At 47.0% G+C, this 23,055-nt stretch overlaps 1 protein-coding gene across 6 annotated transcripts in view; it reads left to right on the top strand.

Annotated features, from left to right (window-relative positions):
- The window catches only part of MICAL2 (microtubule associated monooxygenase, calponin and LIM domain containing 2), a 219,692-nt gene that overhangs the window by 80,150 nt on the left and 116,487 nt on the right, over window positions 1-23,055 (top strand). For all 6 annotated transcript variants that reach the window (XM_066365593.1, XM_066365566.1, XM_066365558.1 and 3 more), the window contains exons 4-8: window positions 10,067-10,274; window positions 13,781-13,897; window positions 15,270-15,371; window positions 18,130-18,285; window positions 22,270-22,370. In XM_066365593.1, coding sequence (XP_066221690.1) covers window positions 10,067-10,274; window positions 13,781-13,897; window positions 15,270-15,371; window positions 18,130-18,285; window positions 22,270-22,370 — 684 coding nt within the window. The remainder of the gene's footprint in view (window positions 1-10,066; window positions 10,275-13,780; window positions 13,898-15,269; window positions 15,372-18,129; window positions 18,286-22,269; window positions 22,371-23,055) is intronic.

Below are 23,055 nucleotides of genomic sequence, written 5' to 3'. Positions count from 1 at the left end.
CTACTAGACTGAAAGCAGGGAAGAAAAAACCCACAATAAAAAATATATATACAAGTAGATGCTTGAAATACTTATAAATATTTAAAATGTTGTTGTAGCTAAATATTAATATGAAGAAATATAAAACTAAGCCTATATATTGTTTGCAACAGATTTCTTTTTCTTTTTCTTTTTCTTTTTGGACTTGATCATACATACATTTGGGGAAAGAATGTTTCAGGCAGAGGGCAAAGCAAGTGACAGGCCCTGCTTGTGCTTAGGACATTCGCTGGAGAGCAGTAAGAGCTGAAGACAGAAGGGACATTGGAGGGCGAGGTCATGTAGAGTCTCAAGGCCATGATAAGGTCTGATTTTGAGTTTCACGTGCCACGAGGATGACATGATCTGACTTTAGAAGGACCACTCTGGTGGCTGTAGGGGGATGGACTGTGAGGGGACAAGGGTGCAAGCAGAGAGACCAGGCAGGAGCCCTCATATCAGGGCGAGGGGTGGGATGACAAGTCTTGGGTCAGGGTGGCAGCTCAGAAGAGGTGAAACTGATTGGATTCTGGATCTCTACCAAAGGCGGACTCAACCGATTTATTGGTGGGCTGGTCATTGGTGAGAGGAAAGGAATCGAGGTTGATTCCAGATTCTTGGTTCAAGGGACTGGAAAAGTGGAAGGTAGATGGATGTACATTTCCCAAGATGGCAATAACTGGGAAGGGACAGGATTTTGGGGGGCGGTAGTGGGGGTAGGGTGATCAAAGTTTGGTGCGGATGTTTTACATGCGAGGTGCTTATTAGAGCCGCTGGGAATGTCAGTGGTTATTAGCCTGGGAGTTTTGGGGCAGGGATAATCAGCATGCAGATGACCTTTAAAGTCATGGAAGTAAATAATGTAAAATATAGGTCACAGAGGGAACAGGGCCAAGAGTGAGCCCCAGGCACTCCCAGGTGTAGAGGCCAAGAAGACGGGTAGGGGTGGGGGGCCAGCAAAGGCACCTGAGTATCTGTGCTCAGTGAGATGCGAGAGAGTGACTGACTGTTTCAAATTCTGGTTCACCGTTAGCGTCTCTTCTCTCTTCTTACCATCTTTGTTACTGCTCTGGAACCAACTGTCCTAATGTAGCAGTTTCATTCTATTCGGAACCCATAATAGCCCCAGTGTGGGGAGGTGCTCCAACACTTCAGTCTGACATCCTGGATCCTGCACAGTCTGGCTCCCTGTCCCTCTCCTCCCGGGTTGCGCCCTCCCCGCCCTTCCTCAGCACCGTTTTCACCTCAGCACAGCCGGGCTCCCCACGCCCTCCAGACTCCCTCCCTCTTTCTCAGTCTGGACCTCAGCATGCCATTTCTTCTGTCTCTCCAAATTCCCAGCTTTCATTCTCCGCTCATGGCCCATCTTCTAGAGCCCTGGTTGGCAAACTGTGGCTCACGAGACACATGCGGCTCTTTAGCCCCTTGAGTGTGGCTCTTCCACAAAATACCACGTGTGGGTGCTACCTCGATAAGGAATGTACCTACCTATATAGTTTAAGTTAAAAAAAAAGTTGGCTCCCAAAAGAAATTTCAATCGTTGTACTGTTGATATTTGGCTCAGTTGACTAATGAGTTTGCCGACCACTGTTCTAGAGGATCACTTTTTTGACCAACGTCACCAACCTGTTCCTCCAACAAATTCCTACAGTACTGACAGGTAGTGCCAAACGATGTAGCATTCACTGCCTCTGTTTTTCTTCCTTAGTCCCCAAAGGGACAGTTTCCCAAGCTTTGGAAACATGAGCCTTTCCTGCCTCCTCTACAACCCCACAATGTGGTCTCACTGATCTTTAACATCTTAATTGAGGAGGGAGCCTATTAATACTCTAGCATATTAATATATATTTATAATATCCCTGGGGAACCTGAGAGAATTAATATAGGGTTATGATCTTAAGCATGGACTCTGGGATTAGAGGTTAGGATCTCACTCTTATTCTGTGACCCAGGTCAAGTCATTTAACCTTCCCAAGCTCCAGTTTTTGAATCTGCCAAATGGTGACAAACACGCCTAAGTCAGGGTTGTTTTAGGAATGAAACAAGATGTATTTCTTATAAAGGGCTTAGCACAGTTTTGGCACATTATAAGCAGTCAGTGGTAACTGACTTTGATTATGAATACTGTTCCTACAATTACTCTTCCCAACAGGGGAGGTACAGGCACCACAGAGGTGGGCTGGAGTTGGCGCTGCTGATTACGCACTTGGACACGGAAGTGAAAGGACTCGTGGGCTCCCAAGCTGCTGCTTGTTGGCCTCTCCCAATGGTGTGGGCTGTTCTGGGGGCGGCGCCCACACCTCCACTCCGGGGGACTCATGTCTTAGGTGGGGAGATGTCGTGAGGTATGGGCAGCACCCAGAGGCAGGCAGCGGAGCTTTGAGGATTGTACTTATAAGTTTCAAACCAGGGCTCTAATATAAGTGTAACTAAGGCCAAGGGGCAGAATGCTTGCAAATGTAACTATCCTTGAGAATCCCGACCCTGTGGTCACTGCTTACAGTTGCTCACAAGAGGAGGGCACCAGCTCAGCTGGAAGAGGACAGAGAGAAATGGAATGTTTCTCAGAGGAATTTGTATTATTTGAGGCAGAGAGAACAGGTTATCTTTTTTCATTTCCTTTCTATAAATGCCTGAGGTTGTTGAGTGGTATGTAATTGTTACTCAGGAATACCTGGGTGTGACCGAGATACCGGAGAGTCAGACTGGGGCAGAGCCATGTCAAAGCAGATGAGATCTAGCTTTCTGCCCAGAATGGCCCTTGAAGTCATCACAGAGTCCCTGCCTGGCCACGCCCCTGGCAGTGACTCCTCCGTGGCTAGAACCTTAGGTGACTGCATCTCTCTCAAGCCCCCCTTAGCACCATCCCGTGAGCAGGGCTGTGAGACCTGGTCCCCAGTGCAAGCCCCCCCCAAAATAGAAGGTGAGTGGCTCCTTGAATTTGAAAACACTCAGTCCTGTGATTCTGAAGTGAATTGTTTCTACTTGTGGTAACCCAGCAACAGCCAGGGCTTTCCTGCCTGGGTTTAGATAAGCAGCTTGTCTTGAAAGCCCGTAAGGCTGGAAGCCACACCAGGAAGTGTGGTGGCATGTCCCTGGAACCAGAGTGATACCTGGGGAGGTGGCCCATGGGTCAGCATGCTACCAGGGAGACAGCACCATGCATGACCTTCTGTTACTTGGCTCATCTTGCCTCCCAGGCACTGGAGAAGGCTCGCACCATCCGTGCCCAAACCCACTGCTGTCGTGGCACCTGCCAGATTGCCTTTCCAGGACTTACATGGACTCGAGCTCCATCCGGCCTGTTAACCTCCCCCCAGGGAAGCACGAAGGCTCAGCCCGGATGCGGAGCAAGCTTAGACCTCCCGTGCAGAGGCCTCTGCACTCAGCCTGAACCCCAGCTCCATTTAGGAGGCTGCTCTGTGCTCAGGGCAGAGAAGGAATAAAAAATGACCATGTGCCCCCAGGTCAGGCTCTACTATCAGACAAGCAGTTTTGTGCACAGGTCTTGGACCCACCTTGCCTGGGTTGGAATCCAGACTTGATCCCTCACTGGTTATATGGTCTTGGAGAAGTTTCTGACCCTCTTTTGTCTCCATTTCTTAGCTCAAAAATGGGGTTGCAAAGGGTGCCTGGAACAAGTTCCTTGAACTTTCTTATCCAGTTTCCTCATTTACAAAGTGGAGATGACTGTGACATTTCATAGGCAGTTGGGAAGGTGAACCACGTGAAGGGATCAGGACTGTGCCTGGCAAGTAGAAAGTGTTGGGCAGGCGCCGGACAGCTCAGACACTGTAATCATCCTCTTCAATGAGGGCAGAGCCCGGGGAAGCAAACTAGTGACTCCCGACCTCATCTGCCTGCTGCCTCCAAGTGCTGGCTTTCTGTACCCCACCTCGCTGGAGTGTCCGTACACAGAGCCTGCAAGGAAATTAGAGGCAGAATTCAGAAACGGAAATCAAGCCTCCAGACAGCTAGACAGCTAAGCCTGGGCTTAGCCCCCGGCCCCCTGGGCGGCTCCCTCTGGGGACTGAATCCTGTCAGCAATCGGGCGCAGCTCCAGCGCACCCACCCACTTGTGGATAGAGAGATGCACGTGTCAAGTCGTGGGGAGTGCTTGGGGGGTTCCTCTGGAGTGGCACGAGTGTCTGTGTGAGCTAGGGCCGCCCTAGCCCTGGGCCTTGACTGTGGGTCAGTCCTCTGTTCCCTCTTCCGACCCCATGATAATAGAAAGCTGACTTTTTTTTCCATGTGGTGGTTGTCGCTCTCTGTGAATGTGGAGACCTAAGCACTGCAAAGCTTATCTATACAATGGACTTCCTGCTGGTGTTGGATCTGCCCTGTTCCCTGTTGGGTAATAAATTTATGTCGCCTGAGCACGCAGATCTGCTGACGTCCGTGATGCTGGTGGCCTTGGCAGACTCCAGCTCCCCCAGCCTGGGTGGGAATCTGCAGACATAAACCCTGGATGACATGAACTGAGCATCCTGGTTAGGGACAGAGAGCCAGAACTGTGTGGGCGGTGAGACTGTTAGAGAGGTCATTCATCCATCAGCTGTGTGCCAGGCCCTGTGCTGGGCTCCAGCATACAGAAGACACGCGTGCTGACCTGGGAATCGGGTGCAGATAATTATAACGTGAAGAGCTTACTTCTGGGTAGCACTAAGGACAGAGCCGATGGGAAGAACATACAATGTAATTTGGGGCTCAAGGAGAAAGACCTTGGAGTTGAGTTTTAATGAGAAGTTTTCTTTCCTGGAGGTATTCCTCAGCGGTGATAGCCGGGCTGAGCCTGGGAAAGGGGGGCAGCTCCTTGGGGTTCAGTTATCAGAACCTTTGCATCCATGGTGTTCACACCATACCCAACATCTAGAGCAGGGGTAGTCAACCTTTTTATACCTACCACCCACTTTTGTATCTCCGTTAGTAATAAATTTTCTAACTGCCCACCGGTTCCACAGTAATGGTGATTTATAAAGTAGGGAAGTAACTTTATTTTATCAAATTTATAAAGCAGAGTTACATACAACAAGTTAAAGCATATAATAATAATTACTTATCAAGTACTTTATGTTGGCTTTTTGCTAAGTTTAGCAGAATAAATCTTTATGAAACAACTTACTATAGTTAAATCTATCTTTTTATTTATACTTTGGTAGCTCCGCTACCACCCACCATGAAAGCTGGAACGCCCACTAGTGGGCGGTAGGGACCAGGTTGACTACCCCTGATAGAGGGTCTACTGTGGGCACACTAGGGATGCCCTCTTCTGTCCTGTTCCTCTGCCCAGGCGTGTAGCAGCCATGGTATTTGGCCTCTTGTCAGAACTCCGAGTTCCCATGTTAATCATAACAAGCGTGTTCCAAGAGGAACTGGTCAGGCCCCTGCCAACACGCCTTCTCTCCTGTCTTGATAACATCTGCACCAAATTTTCTCTCTTTATATAATTAGGCCCACTGGTATTTACTTTGACTTTAGATTATGGTATGAGTGGCGTCTCTGAAATTTCAGGCCTGAAGTATATGCTGGGGCCGGGGATGGTGGGAAAGTGAGCTTTCAGCCATGGGATTTCAGATCTAGTGGGGAGGGTGGGGTCAGAAACAGTGCACCAGCTACTGTTTGCCCGGAAAACACACAGCCGTCCCCCAGCTGGTGGGAGGGGGTGTCCTGCCTTGTCCTGGGAGCAGTACCGGGTCAGGCCTTCTGGACAGAGGATGCAGGAGGGCTCTCCTCCTTCTCTTCCTGCCCCTCGTCACCCCACATCCTCCCACTCTCTCCCCATCTCTGGCCCTGGAGCGACAGAACTCAGCAAATGGGAAAAGATGCACTAACTGCAATGAAATGCAGTGAATTCAAAGTTAACCCCAAAGCCAACCTCACAAGCATTGGGGTTTGGAGTCTTGCTTTGAAATGCCTGTCATGGTCTGGCTATGTTTGGGCTGGCGGAGCTGTTTGGGGTGTGAGATAAGAAGTGGAGCTGGGCCTGGGGGAGTTGGTTCTGTCCAGTCAGCTCCCACCAGGAGGGAAGCCAAGGGATTTGCACAGGAGTGAGCTGTATCTCAGCAGTGACTTCATTTCCCCTGATGGGTTTCCACAAACTCTGTGGAAGGTTCCAACGTGCAAGCCGCACTGATTGTGGTGTGGGAGCTTTGATATGCTTGTTTGTGCTTTTTCCTTTGGGACTCTGGAGGCCCCAGATGAGTGATAACTGGATGATGGAATATTTGCTAGAGGAAGGGGAACGCATTTTTGTGAGATAAGGCTTAAGCCCGGGCAGGAGGGAAGTTTCCAGATGCCTCTGCTGTGCTGCGCAGTGAGGACTGGGTGCAGCTCTCCTCTGTCTTGCCTCGCTGGGGTATCCTTAGTTACTCAGACACCTTCTCCCCCTCCCATGAACTCTTACTTGCAAAGCTGCCTTAGGGGCTGCCTGGGAGCAGGGCAGGGTGCTGTGTAGGGGTGTCTCTGTTCCCTCTGCCAGAAAACTCCCTTTTCTACTGTTTTGTTTTATTTTTAAACAGTAATGGTGTTCCTGATAAGATTTGCTTTGAATAAAGGACTTTTGTCGCATATAACTAGCTAGGACATCATGAGTCTTCCTTTCTCTCCAAAATGACTGTAGCTTCTTGGGGAAGTCTTGTTCAACATCACAGTTTCCATTAAGACCTAGCATGGGACTTGCACAGAATCCTACTTGTCACCTCTGCCCACCATGGCCCCAGTGCCTTCAGGACCAAGGCCATTCTCTTAGGCCTGTTATTTAAGACCTTTAGCACCTGCTCCAGTGAAACTCTCATCTCTTTTTCTCCTTTTCCTTCCTCCCCCCAAAGTATCCTTCCCTCCATCATCCACCTGGGAGTTCTCTTTGTTTCCCTTTGAGCGGGCCATTCCCCCCCCCCCCCCCCCCCCCCCCCCCCCCGCTGAAATGTTCTTTCTTTTTTTTATTCCTGGCAAACCAGAACCAGTACAGCATGGTGGGTCCTGGAGTGAGACCACCTGGGTTTGAATCCTGGCTCTGCCCATTTAAATCTGTGATACCTTAGGCCAGATACTTAGCTGCCTTGGCACTCAGTTCTTCTGTCTGTGAAATGGGGGTAATAATAGCTCCTCTTTGATTTGTTGTGAGAACTGAGCAAAAACACGTAAAGCGTTTAAACCAGTGTCTGGCACATAGTAAGTGCACAACAAATAAGTAAGGCTGTGGTGGTGGTGGTGAGATGATGATGGAGGAGGAGGAAGAGGAGATGGAGGAGATGATGATAGTAGTGGTGATAATTATTTTTAAAGCCTTTGTGAAGTCTTTTGCAATTTACCAAGTAGGATTAGCGTTTCCCTTTCTGAGCTCCAAATAGAACTAACTAATGGGGTCCTAGTTATTTATTTCACAAGTCTGAATTTACTTACTGTATTTCCCCAAGTATGATGCACCCTTTCTCGAAAAATGTGGGGTCTGAGAACTAGGTGCGTCTTATACAGTGGTTGTAGAGTTTTTACTTGCATCTCCTGCTTTTTTTTTTTGAACGGATGAGGAGTTGTATGAATTTTATAATGAATAAAACTTGAGTTCAATAACTTGATGTAATACACTTTTTTTTTAAATTTCAGGCCCCCAAATTAAAGTGTGTCTTATACATGGGAAAATACGGTAGACTAAGAGTTCTTATGACTAGGTCTCAGCAATAAGTATAACAACATCTATACTAGTGCCTGTCAAACTAAATTCCATATACTTTTTTCTCATATATTTATTTTACTAAGGTATAATTCACTCTTTTAAAGCATGAATTCAGTGGTTTGAGTATAGTCACAAATATGTGCAGCTACCACCACTATCTGATTCTAGAACATTTTATCACATTAAAAAGAAACCTTGTAGCCTGACCAGGTGGTGGTGCAGTGGATAGAGCATCGGACTGGGACACAGAGGACCCAGCTTCGGAACTCTGAGGTTGCCGGCTTGAGCACGAGTTCAACAGCTTGAGCATGGGATGATAGACATGACCCATGGTCACTGGCTTGAGCCCAAAGGTCGTTGGCTTGTGCAAGGTCACTCGCTTTGCTAGAGCCCCAGGTCAAGGCACATATGAAAAAGCAATCAATGAACAACTAAGATGCTGCAATGAAGAATTGATGCTTCTCATCTCTCTTCCTTCCTGTGTGTCTGTTCCTCTCTCTCTCTCTCTCTGTCTCTGTCACACACACAAAAAAAAAAAAAAAAAAAAAAAAGAAAGAAAGAAACCCTGTACTCATCAGCAGCCGCTTCCCAGTCTCCCCCGGCCCCATTCCCTTGCAACATTTCTGTCTCTATTGCTTTGCCTGTTTTGGACATTTCATTTAGATGAAATCATATGGTATGTGTCCTTTAGTGTCTGTTTTTTTTTTCACTTAACATAATATTTTCAAGGTTCAACATATATCAGCACTTCATTCCTTTTTATAGCTGAACAGTATTCTATTGTGAGGATATACTACATTTTGTTTGTTCATCAATTTATGAACACTTAAGTTGTTTTGACTATGAACATTCATGTACAAGTTTTTGTGCGGACATGTTTTTATTTCTCTTCAGTATATACCTAGAAGTAGAGTTGTTGGGTCAATAGCTACTCTATGTTGAACGTTTTGAGGAATAGCCAAACTGTTTCAGAGCACCTGCACCCTTTTATGTTCCCACCAGCAGTGTATGAGGGTTCTACTTTCTCCACATCCTCATCAACACTTGTTTTTGTCTGTTTAGTGCAATGGTAGTCAACCTGGTCCCTACCGCCCACTAGTGGGCGTTCCAGCTTTCATGGTGGGTGGTAGCGGAGCAACCAAAGTATAAATAAAAAGATAGATTTAACTATAGTAAGTTGTTTTATAAAGATTTATTCTGCAAAACTTAGTGAAAATCCGACATAAAGTACTTGGTAAGTAATTATTATATGCTTTAACTTGCTGCAACTCTGCTTTATAAATTTTATAAAGTAAAGTTACTTCCCTACTTTATAAATCACCATTACTGTGGAACCGGTGGGCAGTTAGAAAATTTTACTACTAACAGAGATACAAAAGTGGGTGGTAGGTATAAAAAGGTTGACTACCCCTGGTCTAGTGAGTATAAAGGGATATCTCATTGTGACTTTGATTTGCATTTCCTTAATGACTAATGGTGTTGAGCATCTTTTCTTGTACTTTTCGGCCATTTATATATCTTCTTTAAAAGAAATGTCTATTCAGCCCTGGCCAGATAGCTCGGTTGGTTTGAGCATCATCCTAATACACAGAGATTGTGGGTTCAATCCTCAGTCCGGGCACATACAGGAACAGATCAATGTTTCTGTCTCTCTCCCTCTCTCCCTTTCTCTTTGTCTAAAGTCAATCAATAAATAAAATTTTTAAAAAAGAAATGTCTTTTCTGATCATCTTCCCATTCTTTAATTGGGTTATTTGTCTTTTTATTATTGAGTTGTAGAATTCTATAATATATAATTACTTCTCAGATGTATGATTTGCAGATATTTTTTCCCACCAGTGGGTTGTCTTTTCACTTTCTAGGTAGTAACCTTTAAAGCACAAAAGTTTTTAATTTGACGAAGTGCAATTCACGTCTTTCTTCTTTTGATACTTGTACTTTTGGTATCATAGCTAAGAAACCATTGCCTAATCAAAGTCACAAAGATGCACCATAAGCTTTTTAAAAGGAATCTTATTTTTAATAACCCTACAAGAAAAGAGTAGCAGACCCATTTCACAGATGAGGAAACTAAGAGGTCAAATGCCAGAGCTGGGATGTAAACCCAGTTTAGTCTGACTCTGAACCTCATGAATATCTAACTGTGCCTCTCCCAAGCCCCTTTGCCTCTACAGCCCTCATAGGACGTGTCACAGTGCCTGGTGCATAGTAGGCCCACAAGTAATGGACATTGGATGGATGAATGGCAGGTCCTAACAGATGCTTGGTTTGCATTTGCTGGTTGATTTGGGTGGACAGGGGTTTGCTGCTGACTAGGGGTTTGTGTCTACAGTGCTAGAGGTCACTGAGTGTCTCTCTCCTCTCTCACCTCTGCAGTGTCTCATCGTGGGGGGAGGACCATGTGGTTTGCGCACTGCCATTGAACTTGCCTACCTGGGGGCCAAAGTGGTTGTGGTGGAGAAGAGGGACACCTTCTCCCGGAACAACGTCCTACACCTCTGGCCTTTCACCATCCATGACCTGCGGGGCCTGGGAGCCAAGAAGTTCTATGGGAAGTTCTGTGCTGGCTCTATCGATCACATCAGTGAGTGGAGCCAATGGTGGCACCCATGGTGAGGGGGGGGGAATGACCTTGGGAAACATCTCTCCACATTGAGGAGTCCCCAGAATGTTCCACTGTGAAAGTCCCTGGGGGCTCCACACATCCAACTGGCAGCTATGTAGTGAAGGGTCTGCTCGGTGCCCTGTGCCAGACCCTGCACTATGCCTCACTAGACTGTAAGCACCATGAAGTCAAGGACTGCGCATCTCCTGTTTACCAAGTATCTCCAGAGCATAAAGGAGTGCTTGACACAATAGCTGCTCAATAAACTTCTGCTGAATGAATGAATAAAATATGAGAAACTGAAGCAGAGGTAAATAACAGTCTGTACTCTTAGCGATCTCACGGAAGATTGGTCAATATAAAACGTGCTTTCATGGAGGAGACAGGCCCTGGCCAGATGCCTCAGTTGGTTGGAGCATTGTCTTGAAGTGCAGAGGTTATCAGTTCAATTCCTGGTCAGGGTACATACAGGAACAGATATTCCTCTCTCTCTCTCCTCCTTCCTCTCTCACTAAAACCAATCCATAAATAAATAAATAAATAAAAATATATATTTAAAAAAATAGAGTAATTAGACCTGCTCGAAGAGTTCAGAAGAGGGAGCTATGTGAAACCACTCCGTGGGCCCGGTTGTCAAGGGCCTCTTGGGCAAAAGAGTATTGGTGGTTCTGGGGAAGCAAGGGCAGCTTTCAGAACAGAGGATGACACAACTCACAGGTCCCATACCGAGTTTCCTTGAGCTTTAAAAAGAGAGAAGGCGTCATGATGAAGGTTCTTTCAGAAAAGGAAGGGAAGTAGAGGCCATGGACTTCAGGGCCTAGGCCATCCCTGAACGCTCGGGTAGGGCATGGTGAGAACCGGGGTTCTTCTGCGCAGACGTTACTACAGCCCGGGGCTCGTGAGGCAATATGTGTGCAGACGGGCTCTGGGAGGGCAGCCTGCCTCCTCCCGTAGAGGAAGGAGGCCTTTAGCCATTTTATATTTAGCAACTGTGACTCATGGAAGTTAGGGAGGTTAACTCTATGAAGAGAGTTCAAGGGTTTGAACAGATTTGGGTCCAAAATCTGTCTGGTCCATTTTTCTGTGTAACTTGGGTCAAATCCCTTCCCTTCTTCAAGCCCCAGTGTGGTCTCCCATAAATATGCTAATGCCAGCCTACCAGGATTGCTGAGAGGATTGAATAAGGTCAGGTTTGTGCTGTGCTATCACTGTACCTGGTGCTTAGTAGATGCTCAGAAGATGCTTACCATCTAATGATGCACAGTGAGCAGGAAGTAGCCAGGTTCCCCGAGCTTCAGAATTCAGAATTCGGAACACGGGTGGGAAGAGAATTCTGAGAACTCTGTTTTAATGACAACAAGAACTGATGAATATGAGATTCAAGTGGGAAAGACGAACAGAATTATCAGCTACATAGCATGTAATTTAGCCTAACACAGGAGAATTTATTCCCACTCTGAGGTGAGAAAATTCCATGAGTCCATCGGAGAGTGATTTGGATTTGCCCAATTTAGAACAACAACGAGCACCACTTTCTCAGCAGATCCTCTTGAGAGGCAGAACTGGGCACCGGGAGGCCCTGTGAGAGCCCCGGGGCTGTTGGGCTGCCTTCTAGGCCAGGAGCCTCTCTCCTCCCAGCCACTGACGGGGCTCCCAGTGAACTCCTAGGTCGTGGAAATAGCCCAGCGTGCAGAAACACTGGCAGGATTGTGGAGCTGAAATTCAAACACTGAGAGTGATCACGGTCAAGGGTAGCCCTAGTACCTGTGAGAAGGGAGGCAGGGAGAAGTTACTGATCACCTACTGTGTGCTGCAAACATGTAGACTAGGAACCCTGACACCACGAGGAGAGGCCAAGCTGCCTCCAGTGCCTGCTTCCAGGCAGGAGGTGGATTGGATTGTGTAAGTCCCAGCTGATTGGCTTTTTACCAGACTGGTCGTGGTCTCCTGCCCTAGCTGCGTCCTGGACCTCAGTGTTGCTCAGCAGTTCTCAGCTTGTCCTGTGTCAGCATCTTCCTCCAGTTCCCACTGTGGCCGTTCCAAACCTCCACCACAGCCTCCTCATTCTTAGCAGATGTCTTCCCGCCTATGCTCTGGGGGAGAGAAGCCACTGGCAGGCACTCCCGTTCCAGCCCCCTTTCCCGCCTCCCCATCCGAGTCCCCATTGCTTCCTTTCCACCCCATGTCAGAGGCAGAGCTGACCACCTCCTCCACAACTCTAGTCCCTCCTGGATTCCTGCTCTCCTCTCTTCCTGCCCCATCACTTAGTCTTCCTGTTTCTTACTTCTCACTGGCCCTTCAGTTCTGTTATAGCCCATTACTTTTCTCCAAATTATTTATTCTAGAAGGAAGAGATGTGGACCTTGTCTATACTTTCCGTTCACGCCTCCTTCCACTGCAGTCTGATTTATCTCCTACCAGTGAGCTCAAAGGATTTACACCAAGGTCTCCACGAACTCCCCAAATCCCAAGTGCCCTGGCCTCCTTCACATTCCTTAATTTCGTCGTGGGATGTGGCGTGATTGATCCTTCTTCTCTTGGCTTTCAGGACGGAAGCTCAGGCCTGTTCTGCTACTCCTCTGCTCCCCCACCACTGTGCCCTGCCCCATGCTGGTCACCCGCGTTTCCTTCCTTGGAGGGGGTGCTCTATATCTCCTGGGCCTAGCATGGTGCCTGGCACACTGTAGACATCCAGTAAATGTTAAATGAACAAAGCCCATGAAATACAGAGGGACTCACAGAAAGTTTGAAACTGCATTCCACAGAAATATATTTGGAGGCAACCCTACTTGTGCTGAATGGTAGGGAAGAAAAAAGAGAAATGAGGTGCCACATATTTGGGGAGTTTTAGAGACTGGGTAGGAGGTCAGGAACTATGAGCCCAGCTTTGTGGAGAGAATTTACCCTCAGCCCCTTACAGTGGATAGCTGTGAGCTTAGGCATAGGTCGCCACAGAATGAGCCAGTTGATGGCTGACTTTACTGTGGTCTTTTACTCTCCCCACCCCTCTTTCTCTCTGTCTCTCTGTTTACTCTTCTTTTCATCTTTATCTCATCAAACCCACAGCCCAACCCAGGAAAGAGGCAGGAAAGAGAGAGCCTCCATCATTATAACATTATCTAATAGCTAGAGCACAGGCCTAGAATCAGAGCTGGGTCTACATTCTAGTTTTGCTACTATGTGACCTTGAGCAAGTCACTTAGCCCAATTAGTCCTCAATTTCTTATTTATTTTTCAATTTCTCATTTATAAAATGAGTATCATTATCTCAAAGGACCACTGTAAGGGATAAATGAGAAAACACTGTAAGTTTAAATGAGAAGACACAGAGCCCCTGCCACATACTTTGTGCCCACTAACAATCATTTTTCATATAGTGCCGTGCTTAGAGCGCATTGAGCAGTGATTATACGGTATGCTGCGTACAGGAGGCACCCAGGCATTGCTACTCACAGCTCGCCTTTCTTTCCCTTCCTTTCTAACAGGTATTCGTCAGTTACAGCTCATCCTATTCAAGGTGGCCCTGATACTGGGAGTTGAAATCCATGTGAATGTGGAGTTTGTGAAGGTTCTAGAGCCTCCTGAAGATCAAGAAAATCAGAGTACAGTATAACTTTCCTCTTCTGGCTAGAAATCAGATGCTGAAAAATGGAAAATACCTCTGCAGCTCTCAGAGGATGTTTCTGTGACAGTTTTTCTTATTGGGAGCTGTTTGGTATAATTTCATCAATGGAAATTTTACCTTTTTTGACCATTGCTGTCACTATAGGTTTGTTCTTCAGCGGGAGCTGAAGATTTTATTAAGCCATTAAACCTGTAATTTGATTACCCTGCCACTAGGAGGTGGTGCTTTGACCCATGAAGTCAAATCAGGAAGTAAGATAGAAGACAGATTTGATTGTCTGATCAAGTTCCTTCATCTGTTCTTCAAGCTGTTTGTGTGCACACACAGATATGTGGATATACTTATTGTACCTGTATGATATTTTTTAAAATCTAGTAAAGTGAAGTTTCTAGGGCAAATGTAAAATAAATGTTCAAAATATATATTATTTGGTATATAATATTTTTAAGCTTTATTGGAGTATAATTTAAAAGCATAGAATTCACCCATTATAGTAATATCTTACTTAGTCATTTGTCTCCCTCCCTTCCTTATTAATATGTTTATGTAAATTCTGATTTTGTCTATATACCGTAGTCAGAGAGTTTCTTCATGATGCCTCTGCATCTTATTATCAAAATCTATTGCCTGGACAAGGCTTTCAGTGTTGAGCCAAACAGTGTCAGAGATCTTATAGTTTTACACACAGGCCATGACTCTGATTTCTCCTGTCTGAGCCAAGGATATTGAGAACTTAGGGGAGGTATTAGTTGGCTTTTGTAGCTGGGTGTCCATTAAACTTTCAGAGACCCATGTGCTCTTATTCCCAGACCTCCAGTGGATGTGAGATGCTAATTATGAGTAACCATCAAGGTTTCACTGAAAGTGGTTTCTTAAGAGACTGTGTGCTGCACAATGGAACATTTTGAGCATAAAGAATAGGAGTTCAAACTGCTTTCATTACACCCTACACATCCTTTTGGGTCTGTTTAGCAATGGGATGGCGCTGAGGAATGTGGGGAAAATGAAGAGAACATGGTAGAATCTGTTGAGAAAAATAAGGTGCAAATATGAGACAAGTTTGAGAATCACTTGAGGGTCGACTCCCAGCCTTATAGAAACCAATAAAACCAGGCATGGTGTTAGCGCACTGGTTTACTTTGTCTAGGACTAAACTAAAGCTAAAGCCAGAGGACTCCAGATTCCGGTGTGAACCTGTACGGCTCTGGGTCTTTCCTCTGGAGGGTCTGTGTGGGCTACCTACACCTGATGGCATTGTCCATTTCTCACAGCTAACACAGAGGAGGTGTAATCACCTCTCTTTCCACTCTTCTCTGTGCCAACTCACCTTATTTTTTCTGTCCTGGTAGAAATTGGCTGGCGGGCAGGATTTCTCCCTGCAGACCACTCTCTGTCGGAGTTTGAGTTTGATGTCATCATCGGTGCCGATGGCCGCAGGAACACGCTGGAGGGTGAAGACTCTTCCTCTTGGGGCTGAAGATGGGGAGGCAGGAGTGGGGGGGGGGATGTATCTGGATGGGGGTAGAGAACGGGGGCAATCTGACAGGTGCCAAAGCTGGAGGGACTCTTGATAGGGCAGACCACACTGTCATGCTTGAGGCGAGCGTTTAGAAAGCAGCCATTTAATTGTCTCCAAACCTTGGTGTTTCCAACTGTACCATGTGGAAGAGAGAGCCCTGTTAGAGCATGGTTATGAGGACTGGGAAAGGATTCCAATGGAAAAATGTTTTATGAAGGTAATGTGCCATGGAAATTTAGAGGGAAAATATCAATATATATTTATTGAACTCCTGCCAACGTTCAAGCCATGGTGCTAAGCACTTTCATACTTCCTCTTAGATCAGCATTTTTATACTACTAATGGTATCAGTTTACTGTCAAGTATAATACTCCAGAAGGAGGCACCCATCTCTTCTCATAACTTACGCACATTCCCTGCTGGGCAGTAAGATGAGTTTTGCCCAAACTGTCAAGGTGCAGAACTGCTTCTCTGAGTTCTCAATTTGGAAGCACAGCACGTTTTCTTTGGTTATATCATGATCTAATAAAGTTGAGAGAGGAGTCGCATTGCCAGGAAGTGCCTTCAGTCACCTCCAGCCCAGCCCCAAGGTGAATCGGTGCACAAAGTGCACTAACTTGCACTAAGCACACTAACTTGAGGCCATGGGTTGGGGTTAAAGTAGTTCCATGTGGCATCCCTTTGACCAGGAACAGGTCTGCTTTTCCAGCTCGCCCTGCTCAAAGGCTGCAGACTGCAGACGTCTGACTGAAAAGGCACCTTCTCTGAGGTTGAACACACTCCCTGAAATAGGGCTGATTTGGGGGAATTCAGGGGGTGAGGTTGGCTGGCTGAGGCCTTTCCCACCTGCTGTGCAAACAGTGCTTTCTCTCTCTTCACCTCCGCACCTACCCTCCCCACACCCCTGGTGAACAATAACCAACATCCAACAAATTTTTAAGCTGAAATGTGGATGTGGTGCTGTTAGAGTTTATGGGGCATTTTGAAGGTTTGAGGAAACTGTAGGTCTGAATATTTGAAAATTCAGGATCCATGCTCAGCTTGAGACTAGTTTGGCATTTCATGGACACGAAGGGCAGGGTGGGAAGGAGGAGAGCCATTGGAGCAACTTGGGACCAAGAAAGTAACTACAGTGGGGTTTCTCAGTGGGCACTATCGACATTTCGGGGCAGCTACTGCTGTGTTGTGGGTGCTGTCCCCAAGGCATTGCGGAATGCTTAGCAATATCCCCGGCCTCTACCCAGTTGACACCATTAGTACCCCCAGTCGTGGCAAACAGAAATGTCTCAACACTATGCCAAATGCCCCATGGGGGGCAAAACACCCCCAGTTAAGAAACACTAGACTAGATAATGCCATTGCTGACCATTTTGACAAATGAAGAACAACTTGAATGAGTATGTATAGGGAGGAAACCCAAAGGGATTTTTGACAAAAAAAAGTCTGGGAATCAACCTGAGACTTGATTACATGGTGAGGGAATGAGAGGAATTCCCAGGGGGGCTGAAGACAGAGGTTATGTCCAGTGAGGCTGCTAGCCTAGGGAGTCCCTGAGTTAAAGTAAACAGCAGGGCAGAGGGCAGTTTGGGACTATAGGAATAGTCAGATGCTAAAAGGAAGGGAATTAGAAAATGGGCTGTGGAGATGTGACCACCTGCTGTGACTTCCTGTATAACCACCTGTGAGAATATGGTTTCTAAAAAGGAATATATACAGGGGGTCCTTGGGTTATGACACAGTTCTGTTCCTATGACAGTGACATAACCCGAATTTTGGTGTAAGTCGAAACATACCCTAGCTTACCAATTCTAACACAGTTGTAAAATCATAATCTAGAACATAAAAACAGAACTAAGCTACAAAAAAGAAGGTAAAGGACATAAATATATTGTACTGTACGCTGTACTGTAGTAACAAAAAAAAAAAACGACTCACGTCTCAATTTTTTAAAGTTTTTATGGGAGTGAGTGTAGTAAACTCAGAATGTCCTATGTCGAATGTTGAGGACCCCCTGTATTTGGTCTTCATCTCTTTCTTGCCCAGAGCTCCCCAAACCCTCGGGATTTCCTGAGTGATAACAGTGGGAGCATCTTCTGTTATTATATTTGGTTTCTTGTCCTCAATTCCTGAAATACCTTCAGAGCCAGAAAGGTGAAACGGGCATCTTTTTATTCATAACAGGCCCGTTTCAATTATACCTGAGTTTATGTTAATGAGGTGACTTTTGGAAATCGCCTAAAGATGGGGAGGAGACTGGTTGCCAGGGGAGCCAGCCACACGATTAGAGGGTTGGAACTTTCAGTGCCACCCCCTGACCTGCTGGGCGGGGTCAGGGGATGGAGATTGAATCAGTCGTAGTGGCCAGTGATTTACTCAAGCACGCCTAAGTGATGCAGCCTTCGACTCCCATCTTTAACAGGCTGAGTCTGCGATTACCTGTTGGAGATCACTTGAGCCTTTCGTTTATCAAACACTAGCCAGGATAACGGGTCTTGTAGATTCTTAGAAAGGGCCCCAGCGATGCCTGGCTTCCTCGGGTGCAGCCCTGGGCCCTGCTGCCTGCCCCTCTTCTTCTGGAATCCTGTTTTTACTGGCTTATGGGCATCTGAGAGCAGCTTTCTCAGTAATCTTTTTCAGTTTTCACACCGAATCCAGAAGAAAGACTCACTTCTTCCCGTTTCCTCGTGCAGGGTTCAGGAGGAAAGAATTCCGTGGGAAGCTGGCTATTGCAATCACCGCCAACTTCATAAACAGAAACAGCACAGCGGAGGCCAAGGTGGAGGAGATCAGTGGCGTGGCTTTCATCTTCAACCAGAAGTTCTTCCAGGACCTGAAAGAAGACACGGGTAAGGCTGCCACCTTTCTCCAAACCGGGCCGTTGTCCCTTCCAGAAGTGCCCCAAGGAGCAGCTGACTTTCCCTGCTCTCGGGACAGGGATATTCACTCTGATCAAGTTGAAGCAGGGACTTCTCCTTAAAATTATAATGGGCAGAATTCCTTCCAGGACAAGAGGAATTCTTGAGGGAAAGTTCTAGATGTCGTACGTAAATTTAGATGCACATTTATTTACTCAGGAAACGTTTACGGACTGCCCATTATGTGCTGGTACTGAGTATCATGAGATTTAAAGTCGAGGCGGACATGGCACCCACTCGAAGTGGCTCCCTGTCCAGGGAGGGACACCCACAGTAACTGCCCTAGTGCAGGCTGGTCAGGCTGGGCCAGAGATCAGGGTGAGGTTCAGGGGGCACTCTGAGTGGGGAGCCAGGAACCAATGGGTGCCCCCGAAGAAGCCGGCATGCTTTTGTCCACTGTGCCATATGCTCTTCTTCCTTAGGATGTCCAGGAAGGCCCCGGGAGCCTGACGCTCACCCAGGGGCATCAGTTGTCCCCAAGGCGTGGGCCTTGAGGAAAGTATTCATTTATCTACTCGATACATATATATTGAATGCTCACTTGGTGCCAGATGCTGTTCAAGGGTGTGAGGCAGGGCAGTGGGCCAAACCAACAAAACCCCACTGTCAGAGCTTATATTCTATAGAGGGAGGATGGCCGTCAATCAGTAACTAGCATGTCAGGCTGTGTGTAAGGATGGTGGGGAAAATAATGCAGGGTGAGGGGAAAGTGAGGGATGAAACACCTGCTCCCAAATAAGTAAAATTCCAGATTTTTTCCTTTTTTTCTTTTTTTCTTTTTATTTTTCCGAAGCAGGGAGGCAGTCAGACTCCCGCATGCACCCAACCGGGATCCATCCGGCATGCCCACCAGGGGACGATGCTCTGTTCATCTGGGGCATTGTTCTGTTGCAACCAGAGCCATTCTAGCACCTGAGGCAGAGGCCATGGAGCCATCTTCAGCACCCCGGCCAACTTTGCTCCAATGGAGCCTCGGCTGCGGGAGGGGAAGAAAGAGACAGAGAGGAAGGAGAGGGGGAGGGGTGGAGAAGCAGATGGGTGCTTCTCCTGTGTACCCTGGCTGGGAATCAAACCCGGGACTCCTGCATGCCAGGCCGACGATCTACCACTGAGCAAACCGGCCAGGGCCTAGATTTTTTCTTTTTTAACTGAATTTGAAAATATATAAACTTCTCCTTGAAAAGACAGTGTCACAACAATGTTAAATCTTTACACTAGAAATAAATCATCCACACCCAGCACCACCGAGCCCAGGGCAATCCTCATTTTCATGTTCTTCTTTTCAGTAATGTTCCACCTGCATCCCTACCTTTTACATGGATCTAGCTCTCATCATCATGCCCCTATTCTCCATTATTCTGCTTTTCTCATTCAGCATCACATTTTGAATATTGTCCCCATGGTCAGTTTTAGCAGAACAGCTCTTTAAGTGGGTGTATTGTCACTGCTTAAGCATTTAAACCATGGGGTGGCAAGCTGGTTGGCCACATGCTTTTGTAGTGCCCTGGAGCAGAGAAACATTATAATATCTTTTAAATGGCTTAAAGAAGAATCAAAACAATATTTTGTGACAAATTGAAAGTTATACAAAATTTAGGTTTATTTTTTTATTTTTTTAAGTGAGAGGTGGGGAGGCAGAGAGACAGATTCCACATGGCCCCGACCCGATCCACTTAACAAGTCCCTGACCAGGGGATGCTCTGACCACTGGGGCCGCTGCTCTGTTGCTCAGCTATTTTAGTGCCTGAGGTGAGGCCATGGAACCATCCTTAGTGTCTGGGGCCAACCTCTCAAACCATATGAGCCATGGCTGTGGGAGGAGAAGAGAGAGAGAGACAGAGAGAGAGAGAAGGAGGAAGAGGTGGAGAAGCAGATGGTTGCTTTTCTTGTGAGCTCTGACTGGGAATTGAACTTGGGACTTCCACTCACTGGGCCGACGCTCTACCGCTGGGCCAACTGGCCAGGGCGAAATTCCAGTTTCAATGTCTAAAAATGAAGGTCTGTGGGAAGGCAGCTATGCCAATCTATTTATGTTGTTGCTTGTGGCTGCTCCACTGTGAGTGGCTGCAGCTGAGATCCAAGGGCTCATGGAACCCAAAATATTTACTGTCTGGCCTTTTACAGTGAAAGTGTATGGACTTCTGATTTACTTTCCAGTTATTGACTGTTACAGTTCAAACTGCTTCTGTTGGATTATTGCATTAAGATGGTTTTCTAGAAATGGGGTTTGTTATTGCACCAGACTCTGCCTCTTACTGACCAGTGATGTGTGCCCATTGCATAACCCCTCTGACATCCAGCACGACTGTCTTATTTTATTTTATTTTTTAAAAAATATTTCCTTCCAGCATATTATGTCCCTTTGAATGATTTAAGAATTCTCCAACCCTCCCTTCCCCTCAAAAACCAAGAAAATAAGTACTTAAATAAACCACCGAATATAAATTATGACAGGATCCTGAGTGTGTTTTCCCAAATGTTTAAATGAGCTTCCTTTCCACTCTGCTGTGGTCGTCACCTTTGGCCATTGTTTCACAACACTGCCCCTCACACGGTGATGGTGATGAGGATGAGTTTCCTCTGATTCTCTGGGGGGCCATTTGCACTGAAGGCTGCTTCCTATCTACTAGTAATAAAGCAGTTCCTATGGTAACCCAGCACGCCTCTGTGCTGGCTGCTGCTAAGTTGCCCTGCGTCTATCTGTTCCGTTCTCTCCCTTGGAAGAAGCTAAGCTGGTGCCAATCAAACTTCAGTCTGAATCAGAATCGCCTGCAGGGTTTGTGAAAGCAGGGGCTGCTGGCCCTGCCCCCAGAGCCTCTAGTTCAGCAGGCCTGGTTTGCTCCCTGATCGTTTGCATTTCTTTTCTTTTTCTTTCTTTTTTTTTTTTTTTCATTTTTCTGAAGCTGGAAACAGGGAGAGACAGTCAGACAGACTCCCGCATGCGCCCAACCGGGATCTACCCGGCACGCCCACCAGGGGCGACGCTCTGCCCACCAGGGGGCGATGCTCTGCCCATCCTGGGCGTCGCCATGTTGCGACCAGAGCCACTCCAGCGCCTGGGGCAGAGGCTACAGAGCCATCCCCAGCGCCCGGGCCATCTTTGCTCCAATGGAGCCTTGGCTGCGGGAGGGGAAGAGAGAGACAGAGAGGGAAAGCACGGCGGAGGGGTGGAGAAGCAAATGGGTGCTTCTCCTGTGTGCCCTGGCTGGGAATCGAACCCGGGTCCTCCGCACACTAGGCCGACGCTCTACCGCTGAGCCAACCGGCCAGGGCTCGTTTGCATTTCTAACAAGTTCTCAGATCATGCTGATGCTTCTGACTGGGGTCCCCACTTTGAGGACCACTGAGCTAAGCTATCATCTCATAACGTTGTTTTAAATGCAGAAACCTAGTCCTTTTTTAAATTTTATTGATTTGGGGAGGGGAGAAGAGAGAGAGAGAGAGAGAGAGAGAGAGAGAGAGAGGAGAAGCAGGAAGCATCAACTTGTAGTAATTGCTTTCTGTATGTACCTTGACCGGGCAAGCCTAGGGATTTGAACCAGTGACCTCAGTGTTCCAGGTTGATGCTCCACCCAGTGCGCCACCACAGGTCATGCAGAAACCTAGTCTTTTAAAGTGTTTTTTTCCAATTGGTGGAGAGTGGAAAAGATACAATACAACCCAGCTCTTTGACCTGAGTTGTTCCTCCCAGGGTTTTCACACACAACCAGCAGGGGCTGCTGGCTGTGTAGAAACACCACTTAGCTGTGTTCACTTGGACCAGTTCTGGCACTTGACGTTATCTTATCCAGCCCGGCCTGTCTCAGAAACATACTGAACATGAATACCCTGCAGGTGAATAAAGCAGCAGGGCAGAGCTCCTGGCACTGGGCAGTGGGGAAGCAGTACTGAGGGCACGAATGCTTCTCTTTTCAGGGATTGATCTCGAGAACATTGTTTACTACAAGGACTGCACCCACTATTTTGTCATGACCGCCAAGAAGCAGAGCCTGCTTGACAAAGGCGTCATCATTAATGTACGTATCTCTTGGCTGTTATGTCCCGTCTTTCCCTCTGTGACCTGGGCTGGCAGCATCAACAAGTGTAGGAACAGACATCCTGCCAGAAACTGAGCAAGGGGGGAAAGAGGAAGGGACCTCCACCCACCACCGTCCTGTTTGGTGTTGCATGAACATCTGATGAACGAGCCCACACCAACGTGTGCAGAGGCGTTTCTGCAGAGAACTTGGGTGGGGGTGGGGGGCTGAGTCCCTCGCCCCGGTGTTAGTGTGGGCCCTTGTTCCTGAGGGATCACTTGAGTCTTGTTCTTCCCCATATTTCATTCAGCCCTGCTTTCTTTTCTGAGAGGTCACAGTCATTCGGAAGCCGATGGGGGCTTCTTGTCTTAATGGGACACAGATGCTTTAACTTGTGAGTTTCATCCTGTATTCCCATTGTCATGGTATGGGGGAAAGCTCTGGGAGTCAGAGACTTGAGTTGAATCTTTGCTCTGCCACCCACTAACTGAGGTCTTGTCTAAGCTGCTTAACCTTTCTGAAACTCACTCTTCTCATCTGCAGAGTAGGAATAATAGTTTCTGTCTGAATGGGTTGCTTGGAAGAGTGCCTTTAAAAATGTATACGGAGCACCTAGCACCGTGCCAGCAAGTAGTGGATGGTAGAGTCCCTCCATAACTCCTCTGCCTGTGTTGAACACCTGCCT

Source organism: Saccopteryx leptura, chromosome 1, assembly GCF_036850995.1.
Source record: "Saccopteryx leptura isolate mSacLep1 chromosome 1, mSacLep1_pri_phased_curated, whole genome shotgun sequence".
NCBI lineage: Eukaryota > Metazoa > Chordata > Mammalia > Chiroptera > Emballonuridae > Saccopteryx > Saccopteryx leptura.
This window is presented reverse-complemented; position numbering and strand designations above follow the sequence as displayed.